This window comes from Hemitrygon akajei, chromosome 23 (assembly GCF_048418815.1).
Source record: "Hemitrygon akajei chromosome 23, sHemAka1.3, whole genome shotgun sequence".
NCBI classification, from domain to species: domain Eukaryota; kingdom Metazoa; phylum Chordata; class Chondrichthyes; order Myliobatiformes; family Dasyatidae; genus Hemitrygon; species Hemitrygon akajei.
The window spans coordinates 40901213-40914192 of NC_133146.1; the positions used below are offsets into that span (position 1 = coordinate 40901213).

At 42.8% G+C, this 12980-nt stretch overlaps 1 protein-coding gene across 1 annotated transcript in view; it reads left to right on the plus strand.

Annotated features, from left to right (window-relative positions):
- Positions 1-911: 911 nt before the first annotated feature.
- Positions 912-12980, plus strand: part of dntt (deoxynucleotidyltransferase, terminal) — a 251070-nt gene continuing 239001 nt past the window's right edge. The window contains exon 1 of the mRNA XM_073027511.1: positions 912-1123. Within this exon, the coding sequence (XP_072883612.1) occupies positions 912-1123 (212 nt within the window). The remainder of the gene's footprint in view (positions 1124-12980) is intronic.

Consider the following 12980-nt stretch of genomic DNA (forward strand, 5'->3'; position numbering starts at 1 on the left):
GGTGTGGGTTGTGATGGAGGCGGGTGATGCGCTCTGCCGTGTCCCCCGGGTTGGGGAGCCTGGGTATGCTCCCCAGGGAGGCACAGTGCTCAGTTCCCATGTCCTCCCTCTGGGTCCTGACTTCATAAGTGTGGCCTGGTGAGGCATAAAGCTCGGCCCCTTGACTTGTTCCCCAGGTCTTAAGGTGCTCTGTCTGATATCATAGCTCTTATGTCTCGCTGTTAATTTTGGATCCCACTCCTTGACACCAATGTAGCAAGCCTTTGGTCCTTAATAGCAGATAAAGAAGCTCATAAGCTCAACTACGGTCTCATACAGACCAGGGAGATGACCATAACACAGCCCAGTTACAGTTAGGATGACCCACAAATACACAAGCGAATAACAAGCTAAATAGTAGCAATAAATGAACTTGAACTTCCCACCATATTCCCACAATAGCATTTTAACACAAGAACAGTAAACAGTACTTGTCATTAGAAATACAAGGGCAGGCTGTCAACCATGCCCTTTCCCCCCACCCCTCCAGAGCATCACAATATTTTTGCATTCCTTTGTTAAGATTGCTAGTTCTGAAACTTCAAAAAAAAGTGTCTGACTCAGGATTGTAGAACTGTACAATATGAAAAACGTTTTGAATAATGACCATGTAAATAAAAAGTACTGTGTTGTTTTTCAAATGCAGTGGAGTTTTGCACTCCTCAAAGGGATAATCAATACTTCTCTACTGCTAGTTTAGGGATTCAGTGAATCTCTTCTTTAAAGTACTTGTTTAGAAAATGATGGGAGGTGACTTTACTGACATCATTGATGGGTGTAAGGGCATAAAAAGTGTAGAGAGAGGGTGCAGGTGTCAGAGGTTTGTTGTACAGCAGAGAGAGCAACATTTACATCACAGCAATTAGGACAAAATGAGCTCAGCTGAAAAACTGGGAGGTATGGGAATCATGCCTAAGAGAAAAAAGCAGAAAGGTGGTGAACACTGCAGCTTACACAGTAAATATGAAGTGAAATTTCAAGATCTGCTCTTATTTATTGTGGAAAGGAAAATGGGATCAAGCAGAAGAATGTTCTTGATGGATTTAGCACGTAAGAAAGGATTCAGAGTTGCTGATATCATGAGGTACGCCATTTCCAGGTTCAGCTGGTGAACAAATACACCTGCCAATTTCTTCTCCTGCTCATTTTCAGTTATCAGGGAGGAGGCACTCACACAAGAGAAAAATATATCAGTCAGTTGAATTTCAAAATCTTGCAACTTTTAATCTTGAAGTATTAATCTAAACAAATGCACATATTGAGGTAGCGCATAATTTCTGTTTATTTGGAAGCTATTTGATATATTTTAAAAATTGTGATTTTGGGGAATGGTCCATTGTGTGTGTTATAGGAAGAAAATTATCCCTGGATAATAGCATTTTATGTCATTTTTTTCAAGTTCTGGAATAGACAGGTATATTGTGGGTGGTGCAGTGGTGCTTGAGGTTGTTCTACTGCCTAACAGACGCAGTGAGCCAGAGCTGATCCTGGTCTGTGGTGCTGTTTTTGTGGAGTTTGCATGCTTTCCCTGTGATCACATGGATTTGCATGTGCTTCAGTTCTGAAGAAAGGTCTCGGCCTGAAACATCGACTGCTTATTCATTTCCATAATGCTGCCTGACCCGCTGAGTTCCCTGTGCATTTTGTGTGTGGTTGCTAAGGGTTTGCTAGATTGTTCTGCGTCCCAGCAATATACTAAAAAGACCAAATGACCATTTTTATGTTCCAAGGGCATTTAAATAATTTGTTCATCATATTTATGTTGATATCAATTCTTAATGACCAAAGAACACTTTTACTGTAAGTAGAAACTTACCTTGTGTTTTTACAAAAGATATTTAAATCTGATGAAGGGTGTTTAATTTGGCTCTTTTTTCTCTTTTAACAAATGTTGTCTGGCCATCTGACATTTCTTACATTTTCTGCTTTTAATTTATCATTCATGTCTTGTTCTTACAGTTTATGAAGCCATGAATTAGACTAGTATCTATTTTTCAAAGATGTGCTGACGACTAGAAATTGAAATTGAACTGGAACTTTTCCTGAAGATTTATTTAGATGGAATTACTATAAAATGAGTGAATTCTTATACAAAAAAATACCAGATTTATTTGATTAACTAGCTTTTGTATAAAGTAACAAAAAGCATAATCATTGCCAAACCCCACCAGCGTAACCAGTAGATCAGTTAATGTGATGATAATTTAGCTGGCATGCTTCCATTGCAGGGTAGACACACGTGCAGTTATCCAACATCTCTTTGTGTTTACTTCTGTGCAGTTTAGAATTGTGCCACAATTCTGTACTTTGTGCCAAATATAACCACAAACATGAGTGTAACAAAGAAATGATGGGAACAAGCCAGATGTCAAAATCCCCAGTGGTATACCTAGGGTGTATGTGACAGGAAGATAGGGGCTTAATTATTGTAAATTATTTTTCCTCCAAATAAAACCACAGGAAGACAAACTATGACTTTTCAAACTGTAATTTTACACATGAAGTATTATTTCAAACCGAAATAATTATTTTTTTGCTGCAAATTTTACCATCTGTTAATCGACGTAATCTAAACTTAAAATCAAAATCATTTAAGTATTCATGTACGAGAATGAGAATAAGAAAGGGTGTAAATATTGTAATTTTTCAATTCATTAAAATGACACAATTTATTTGAAGTGTTCCTCAGTTGTAAAAGTATTATTGATGGAGAAGACTGTGTCTGCTTTGGTGAGAACTAAGTTTAACAGTCTATCTAAATAACAGGATTCTCAGAATTAGGGTGATAAATTTGCCCAGTTTGGTCAAATTGCAAAAAAAGAGGGTGAGAATCTTGTACAGCAAAGCTTTGTACATTTTTGATATTGATGGACTTTGGGAGCTGGAGGAAGACCAGGCCCAGTACCAGCAGAGACAGCAGCAGCTTGGCATGCACCAGCAGCTGTGAGAGGGATGTCAGGCTCAGTACAAGCAGCCAATGGAGGAATACCAAACCCAGTACCAGCAGCCACTGGAGGAAGACCAGGTGCAGTACCAGCAGTCGCTGGAGAAATACCAGGCCCAGTACCAGCTGCCCCTGGGCATTTGAACAACAGAGATCAGGAGCGAGAGAAGAGGTGACTCACAGATGTTGGGTCTGTGTGCATTAAAAAAGCAGTGCTTCACAGGAGTCTCAACATTTGAATCGCTGCCCATCAGAAACTGGGAGTAAGAGAAGAGGTGACTCGTACAGGTTGGCGAGTGTGCATTGAAGAAGCAGCGCTTTGCGGAGTTTTGGTGTTTGAACAACGGTCAATCAGAGATGGGGACTCATTTGCAAGAGCAAATCCTGATTAGGAGGGTGAATGGGGTTAAACAGTCAGGGCTGTGTATCCCATGGCCACCTCCCTAAAAAACTGGTATGGTGTTACGTTTTGCAACGTCAGCGAGGAGAGGCTTGAGTGAGAGAAGATGAAAAGCTGTAAATAGAATTGCTTTTCAGTTTGTTTATTATTTCCTTCTTTATAATTGCACAGTTAGAGCAGTAGGGATGCCAGGCAGGATAATTGAATGATCCTTTTGTGAGATGCAGGAAGACATGGCAACCTCCAGTGTCCTAGACAACTTCGCTTGCAAGAAGTGCATCCAGCTGCATCTTCTCACACACCGCGTTAAGTAGATGGAGCAGGAACTGGATGAACAGTTCATTCAGGAGGCTGAAGGGGTGATAGATAGGACACAGAAGGGAAGTTACACCCAAGGTGCAGGACACAATAAACTGGGTGACAGTCAGGAGGGTGAATGGGGTTAAACAGCCAGTGCTGAGTACCCCTGTGGTTTTGTAACTTCAAAACGTTAAACTAATTCAAAGGAAGACGCACTGGATACTGTTGGTTGGGGGGTGGGGGGAGATATCCTAGCAGTGGAAAGTAGGAAGATCACAGCTTAGACAGATCTAAGTCTGACTCTGTGGACACTGAAGGAAAGCGAGCAGAAAGGATAAGCTGTGGTGACAGGGGATTCATTAGTTAAGGAACAGAAAGGAGGTTCTGTGGATGATAGGGAGATTTGCAAATGGTATGTTGCCTCCCAGATGCCAGGGCCTGGAACATTGGATCGAGTCCTCAGCATTAAGTGGGAGGGAGAGTAGCCAGAGGTCTTTACTTTATTGTCACCAAACAATTGATACTAGAGCGTACAATCATCCTGGCGATATTTGATTCTGCACTTGGGAAAGTAAGGTAGTGCAAGTCAGGTCCAGATATTTGGAAGGTACGGCCCAGATCCGGGTCAGGATCTGTTCAGCAGTCTTATCACAGTTGGAAAGAAGCTGTTCCCAAATCTGGCTGTACAAATCTTCATGCCCCTGAACCTTCTCCTGGAGGGAAGAGGAACAAAAAGCATGTTGGCTGGGTGGGTCTTGTCCTTGATTATCCTGGCAGCACTGCTCCGACAGCGTGTGGTGTAAAGTGAGTCCAAGGATGGAAGATTGGTTTATGTGATGTGCTGGGCTAGGTTCACGATCTTCTGCAGCTTCTTCCAGTCTTGGACAGGACAACTTCCATACCAGGTTGTGATACACCCTAGAAGAATGCTTTCTACGGTGCACCTATAAAAATTAGTGAGGGTTTTAGGGGACAGGTCGTGGTCTACGTTGGTATCAATGATATAAGGAGGAAGAGTAACGTGGTTCTGCAAAGTGAGTTCAAGGAGTTAGGTGCTAAATTAAAGGACAGGACCTCCAGGATTGTGATCTCAATATTGCTACCTGTCCCATGCACTAGCGAGGTCAGAATTAGGAAGATCATATAGCTTAACATGCAGTTAAGGAGTTGGTATAGGAGGGATGGCTTTAGACTTTTGGATCATTGGGCTCTCTTCCAATGGGGAGCTCTACTGAAGAGACATTTTGCACCTGAAATGGAGGGGGACTAATATCCTAGTGGATGGTTTGCTAGTGCTGTAAGCTAGAGTCGTAGAGGAATGGGAACCAGTGCTAGAACAGTTAGTGAAGTGATTGTGAAGAAAGATGTTGTTAAGATCTGAGACAACGTCAGGAATCAAAAGGTTGAGCATGGTGGGACTAATATCGCAGTTAGATCATAAAATATAAGAGCAGAATTAGGCCATTTGGCCCATTGAGTCTGCTGTGCCATTTCATCGTGTCTGATCCATTTTCCCCCCTCAGCCCCAAATCTCTTGCCTTTTCCCTGATCCCTTCATTGCCTGACCAATGAAGAACTTATCAACCTCTGCTGAAAGTACACACAAAGGATTGTCCTCCACAGCCACCTTTGGAGACAAATTCCACAAATCACCACTCTCTGGTTAAAGAAATACCCCCTCATCTCCATCTAAAAAGGATACCCCTCTATTCTGAGTCTGTGTCCTCTGGTCCTAGGCTCTCCCACCATGGGAAACATCCTAACCACATGATGCACCATCAATAACTCTCGGAGATAGATCAATAACTGAGTCGAGATAGGCTTTTATTAGCTGGCAGAAAGCACCGTCAGCATCAAGAGACCATCCCACAACATCCTGGAGACTGAGGGAGGAGCAGTGCCTCCAATCGCCTTTATACCGGGGTCTGTGGGAGGAGCCACAGGAGCAGTCAGTGGGGGGGGGGGGGGGGGCATGTCCAGACAGGTATATGTAGTTCACTACACCACATCTACTCTATCGAGGCCTTTCAACATTTGATAGATTTCAATTAGGTTAGCCCTCATTCTTCTGAATTCCAGTGAATACAGGCCTAGAGCCATTAAATGCTCTTCATATGACAAGCTGTTCAATCTAGGAATTATTTTCATGAACCTCCTTCAAAACCTCTCCAGTGTCAGCACATCCTTTCTTTAATAAGTGGCACAAAACGGCTCACAATACACCAATCCTCACCAGTCCTTTATAAAACCTCAACATTATACCCTTGCTTTTATATTCTATGCTTCTTGAATGCTAACATCACATTTGCCTTCCTCACCACTGACTCAACTTGCACACTGGCCAGATCATTTCTGATACCATCAAAATTGGCCTTTCTCCAATTTAGGATCTCAACCTGCAGACCAGACCTATCCTTTAATATATGTACTTTGAAACTAATGAAATTATCATCACGAGATGCAAAGCATTCCCTACACAAACATCTGCCACAATCCCTGTCTCATTCCCTAAGAGCTGATCAAGTTTTGCACACTATCATTGGGACTTCTATGTATTGATTAAGGAAACAATACAGTCAAAGGCGAAAGCACAGAAGTAATGTGGGAGAAGTTTAGGGACCACTTGAGCTGGGTTCAGGATAGATTTGTCCCATTGAGGCAAGGAAAAAATTGTAGGAAAAGGGAATTGTGGCTGAGGAAACAAGTGAGGCAACTTGTCAAGAGGAAATAGGAAGCATATGTTAGATATAAGAAGCAGGAAGTAGGAGGGGCTCATGAGAAATATAGGGTAGCCAGGAAAGAGCTAAAGAAAGGACTTAGAAGAGCTCGAAGGGGGCATGAGAAGGCCTTGGCATGCAGGATTAAGGAGAACCCCAAGGCGTACTATGCATATGTGAAGAACAGGAGGATGACAAGAACGAAGATGGGACCGCTAAAGGATAAAGAGGGCAACATGTGCCTGGAGGCAGAGGAAGTTGGGGATGTCCTAAATGAATACTTTATACTTCAGTAAAAGTGAAAAGGATCTTGATCAGGGTGAGGTCGAAATAGAGCAGACCTGTGTGCTGGACAATGTGGAGATTATGGAAGTAGTAGTGCTGGATCTTCTTAATAACATCAAGATTGATAAAACCCCAGGGCTGGATATTATACACCCTAGGTTGTTGTGGGAATTGAGAGAAGAGATCTCTGGAGCATTAGCTATGCTCTTTGAATCCTCTTAGGCTACAGGGGAAGTGCTGGAGGACTGGAGAATGGCAAATGTAGTTCCCTTGTTTAAAAAAGGTAATAGGGAGAAACCTGGGAACGATAGACTGGCGAGTCTTACGTTGGTGGTCTGCCAACTACTGGAAAGGATTCTTAAGGATAGGATCTACAAGCATTTGGAGAAATACAGTCTACTCATGGATAGTCAACATGGCTTTGTGAAGGGAAGATCATGCCTCACGAGCCTGATTGAGTTTTTTGAAGAGGCAACAAAAGAAATTGATGAGAGTAGGGCAGTGGATGTGGTCTACATGGACTTTAGCAAGGCATTTGACAAGGTCCCTCATGAGAGACTCACCCAGAAAGTCATGAGGCATGGGATACATGGAACCTTGGCTGTTTGGATAAAAAAAACTTGGCTTAAAGGAAGAAAGCAGAGGGTAGTTGTGGAAGGAAAGTATTCTGCCTGGAGGTCGGTGACTAGTGGAGTGACGCAGGGATCTGTCCTGGGACCCCTGCTTTTAGTGATTTTTATAAATGACCTGGATGTAGAGGCGGAAGGATGGGTAAGTTTGTGGATGACACAAACATTGGAGGAGTTGTGGATGGAGCCGCAGGTTGTCGAAGGTTACAAGAGGATATAGACAGGCTGCAGAGTTGGGCAGAAAAATGGCAGATGGAGTTCAATCCAGACAAGTGTGACGTGATGCATTTTGGAAGGACAAACCAGAAGACTGAGTACAGGATTAATGGTCAGTTACTTAAGAGTGTGGATGTACAAAGGGACCTTGGGGTTCAAATCCATACATCCCTCAAGGTCACTGCACAGGTTGATAGGGGAGTTAAGAATGCCTATGGGATGCTAGGCTTCATTAACAGGGGATTGAGTTCAAGAGTAGAGAGGTCATGTTGCAACTCTACAAATCTCTGGTGAGACCGCACTTAGAGTATTGTGTTCAATTCTGGTCACTTCATTATAGGAAAGATGTGGAAGCTATGGAGAGGGTGCAGAGGAGATTTACCAGGATGTTGCCTGGTTTGGAGAACAAGTCATATGAAGCAAGGTTAGCAGAGCTGGGACTTTTCTGTTTGGGGCGTAGAAGAATGAGAGGGGACTTGAGAGAGGTCTACAAGATGATGAGAGGCATAGATAGGGTGGATAGTCAGTACCTGTTTCCCCAGGGCACCAATAGCAAACATCAGAGGGCATATGTACATAATTAAGGGAGGGAAGTTTAGGGGAGACATCAGGGGTAAGTTTTTTATTTAAAAACACAGAGGATTGTAAGTGCTTGGAATGACTTGCCAGGGATAGTGGTAGAGGCCAAAATATTAGGGGTATTTAAGAGCTTCTTGGACAGGCACACGGATGAAAGAAAAATAGAGGATTATGGGGTAGTGTGGGTTTAGTACATTTTTTTTTAAAAAAGGATTAAATGGGCCAGCACAACATGGAGGGCTGAAGGGCCTGTACTGTGCTGTAATGTTCTATAGTTCTATGGAAACTTTCCTGAACACGTTTGAAAACCTCTATACCATCTCATCCTTTTACAGTATGGGAGTCCCAGTCAATACATGAAAAATTAAAATAACTTGTTATAACAACCTTATGTTTCTTGCAACAGTCTGTGACCTCTGTACAGATTTAATCCTCTTAATCTTGTGGTGTCAGGGCACTGAAGCAGAGGCCCAATCACAGATCAAGTACTATGTGCACTGTGATATTTACTGAGTAGCAAATCAAGAGGGACAACAAAGTCAATGTCAAAGTTCAGGCATATATCAAAAATTCCAGAGAAATCCAAAAACCAGAATCAGGAACCAGGCAGAGTCAATATTCAGACAGATGGAGTTCAGATACAACTGTTAAAAAGGCTTAGGAAAACTTACCAGTACAGTCTGGCAACAGATAGGTGAAAGCACAGGACTGAAATACACTGAGCAATAAACAGAGAGGCAGGTGATAGGTGGAGCACAATGAGACAGAAGTGGCAGCAAAACAGGTAGTAATGAGAAACAGGTGAGAGGCGGAGTACTCAGTAATACAGGGGCCGGAGTAGAGCAGGAGTGGGGACAGGAGCACATGGGACGTGAAAACAAACAAGAGCACATGGCAATACAAACCACAAACTGATGGCTAGAGGGAAAACACACAAAAAGACAAAGTTCAACTGGAGGTACTGACATGTGGACTGTTAGGTGGTTTACAATATAGCCCCATTAACGTGATCAGACCTTTCTTATTCCTCATTTACATGCATAAAACCTCACTAGATGAGTTCTTCAGTCTGTCCTTGAGCACTGCCATGACATTTTCCTTAAATGGTAATGTTACCCCACCCCTCCTTTAATCCCTCCCACTCTGTCTCATCTAAGACAGTAGAACCCTGGAATTCTGAGCTGCCAGTCCTGTCCCTCCTGCAACCAAGTCTCACTAATTGCTACAATATAATTAATCCAGGTGCTGATCCATACCCTGACCTCAGCTGCCATTCCTGCAATACTTCTTGCATTGAAATATGCACAGCTCAGAACATTAGTTGCACTATACTCAACCTTTTGATTCCTGACCTTGTCTGAGCTCTGAACAACATCTGTCTCCACAACCCCTCCATCGTTTGCTCTGTCACTCTGATTCCCATGCTCCTGCAACTCTAAACCACCCTGTGCAGCACTAGTAAACCTTCCGGCTGTGATATTAGTCTCGCTCCAGTTCAGGCGCAGACTGTCTCTTTTGTACAGGTCCCACCTTCCCTGGAAGAGAGCCCAGTGATCCAAAAATCTAATGTGGTCTCTCCTACACCAACTCCTTAGCCATGTGTTAAACTGTATGATCTTCCTATTTCTGGCCTCACTTGCATGCGGCACAGGAGCAACCCCGTCCTTTAACTTAGCACTCTGCTCCTGGAACTCACTTTGCAGAATCTTTTCAATCTTCCTACCTCTGTCATTGGTACCTACATGGACCACGACATCTGACTGCTCATCCTAAGAATGCTGAGGACTCGATTCAAGATGTCCCGGACCCTGGCACCTGGGAGGCAACATACCATCTCGTTCTTGTCCACGGAGCCCCTTTTCTGTTTCTGTAATTAATGAATTCCCTATCACTACAGGTCACCTTTTCTCCTCCATTCCATCCTGAGTCACAGAGTTAGACTCAGTGCCAGAGGCCTGACCACTGTGACTTTCCTCTGCTCGGTTACCATCCCCAAAGGTATCTGAGGGGATGCCACTGGGGTATGATGCACTGGCTGTTCCCCTCATTTCCCTTTGCTGACAGTCTTCTGTGTCTTGCACGATGGGTGTAATTACCTCCCTATATGTCCTATCTATCACCCCCTCAGCCTTCCAAATGATCTGGAGTTCTTCCAGTACTAGCTCTATTTCTTTAATGCGGAGTGTTAGAAGCTGCAACTGGATGCACTTCTTGCAGTTGAAGTTGTCCTGCCTTCCTACATCCTGCAAGAGGAACATTTCCCTGACCATCTCTGCTGCTCTGACGGTGCAAATATAAAGAAGGAAAAAAAATCAACCTAGAGCTTTTTTGTCTTCTCTCACTCAAGCCTTTCCTCGCTGAAGCCTCAAATAACCACTTTGACCCTGTCCACTCCAACATTAGCTGCTCTGTTTGCCCTTGCCTTATTCTTTTTGCTTGTGCCAATCTCTTAGATTGCTGATTGGCCGTGGTTCAAAACATCAGACTGCCATGAATCACTGCCTTATGTACTCAATTGGAAAGTTCACTTCCTCACAATTCTGATTGCTGACTTGGCTGGTGTTCTTTTCATTCCTTTCATGACCAGCCCAAATTCCATGCATGCCAAAAGCTAATGGGCACCACTCCACATCACTGGGGTGTGAAACAGTCAGGACTGAAATCTGGAGCAGTACACAAGGAGCTGGAGGAACTCAAAAGATCATACAGCGTTAATGGAAGAAAATGGACATTCAACATTTTGGGTTGAAACTGTTCATCTGCCTCCAGACTATGGGTCTGGAACTGATAAGTTGAATGTCTATTTCCTTCCACAGATGCTGTTTGACCTGGTGAGTTCTTCAAGAATCTTGAGTGTCCTTCCAGATTCCACGACCTTCAATGTCCTGGGCCTCCAAAGCTGGAAGCACAGCAACCCAAGCTCACATTTAGAGTGTACAATTTTTGATGAAACCACGCATATGCAGCAATCATTGTTGTATTTGATACACAATATAGACATGCATCCATTGCATGTACGATAACATAATGGTTAGCACAATGCTTTACAGTACTAGTGACCCCAGGTTCAATTCCTGCTGCTGTCTGTAAGGACTTTGCATGTTCTCCCCATAACCATGTGGGTTTCCTCCAGGTGTTCCAGTTTCTTCCCACAGTCCAAAGACATATGGGTTGGTAGGTTAAATGATCATTGCAAATTGTCCCGTGGTTAGGCTAGGGTTGCTGGGTGGACCAGCTTAAAGGAGTGGAAGGGCCTATTCAGCACTGTATCCCAAAAATAAAACTTTGTCATTTCTTGGCTATTTGTATCATCACACTCATGATCAAAATGGACTCCACTGATTCCCCAATGCAAACATGTATAGTGAGGGGTTTTTGAGAGATAGAATCTTCCTGCATTTCAAAAGGCAAGGACTAATTAGGGAGGGTCACCTCAGGAACTCAACAAATTGTCCACTGAGGTGTGAATATAGGAGTTGGTGTGTGGTCTAAACCAGCTCTGTGTCAGTTAATGATATCCTCTGTGGAATTGTCATTGTTCTGTGCAACCTGAATCAATCCTGTGGTATGTCTGGAGGCACTACAGGAGATCTAAGAATAAATGAAACCTGACAAGGTAAGAATATTTGAACTTATTATTATGTGCTTGATTATATTTCACTCAGTATTGACTTCAAGTCAACATGAATAAGTATTCTATAGTATGTGGCAGAATGCAATTTTAATTCTGTCTCTGGGTAGCGTAAAGCTTTCAACTCTTAATCAGGCTAAGAATAGGTGGAAACTTGGTTGCACACATAGTCTTTCAATCAAAGATATTCTTAGAAATGGCACATGGAACAGAAGCCGCAACTATGTTTTTTAAAATGCATGATTGCTAATAACTACCACAATATCTGAAGTCAGGTTGAGGTGATTTTCAATGTGGTCATCAAGAGATAGTAGATGCTGAAGGAACTTAGCTGGTTAAGCAGCATTTGTTAGGGGGGTGGAGGTGGGAAGAGGTATTGTTGATGCTTTGAGATTTGAACCTGTACCAGACTGAGTGTTTTATTTTCCTGTTGATCTAGTAAGGTGGAGAGGTTACCTCATGAAATACAGCAGGTGACAACCCTTGGATAAGATGCTTTTTTCAATGTAGACCATTAAGTGTGTTTTTCTCTGCCTTCCCCCATTCTCTTTGCTCCAACTTCTCTAGCCCAATTATCTTGTATTAATGAGGATAACCTGAACAGTTATATCCATGAAATTATTTATGTATAACTTGTCCTCACCTTACATGCTTTTGTACGCATGAGATATGGTGGCCTGTAGCTGCTTTGATAGTAGAACTCTTCCATGCTCAGAATCAGTGTGCCAGTTCTCAGTGCAATGGAAATCCCGTTTACTGAATCATGAGCCTTGAGATCTTCAGGTGTTTGGGACCTGAAAGCCAATATCTGAAATGTCTGATAGCATATGCTGCTGCCCTTCAGTGTGCTGAAACAAATGGCATCCCATCATCGAAACCTATCATGTACCATATCAGGACATTGTTCTCTAGATTGGACTCTAAAATGTACATTGGCCAATCCCCGAGATAGTACTTACTGGGTAGTTCATTTTCAAGAAACTGGCCTCCTATTACTAACATGATAGCATTGCTCCCATTTTCAACACCGAGGATGCTGGAAAATTTGTAAGTCTATGAGAATATAATTCTTCTTTCCACTGTTCAATGAGAGCAAACGAGTAGCTGAGGAGTGATATTAATCCATACACTCATCTTTGGCCTATTTCCTTTACTGTCTTCTCCCTCTTTCAGAGAAATACACTTGGTATTATGTAATCTTTTTACTAAGATTTCATCAGTTCCCAACATGTTAATTTGT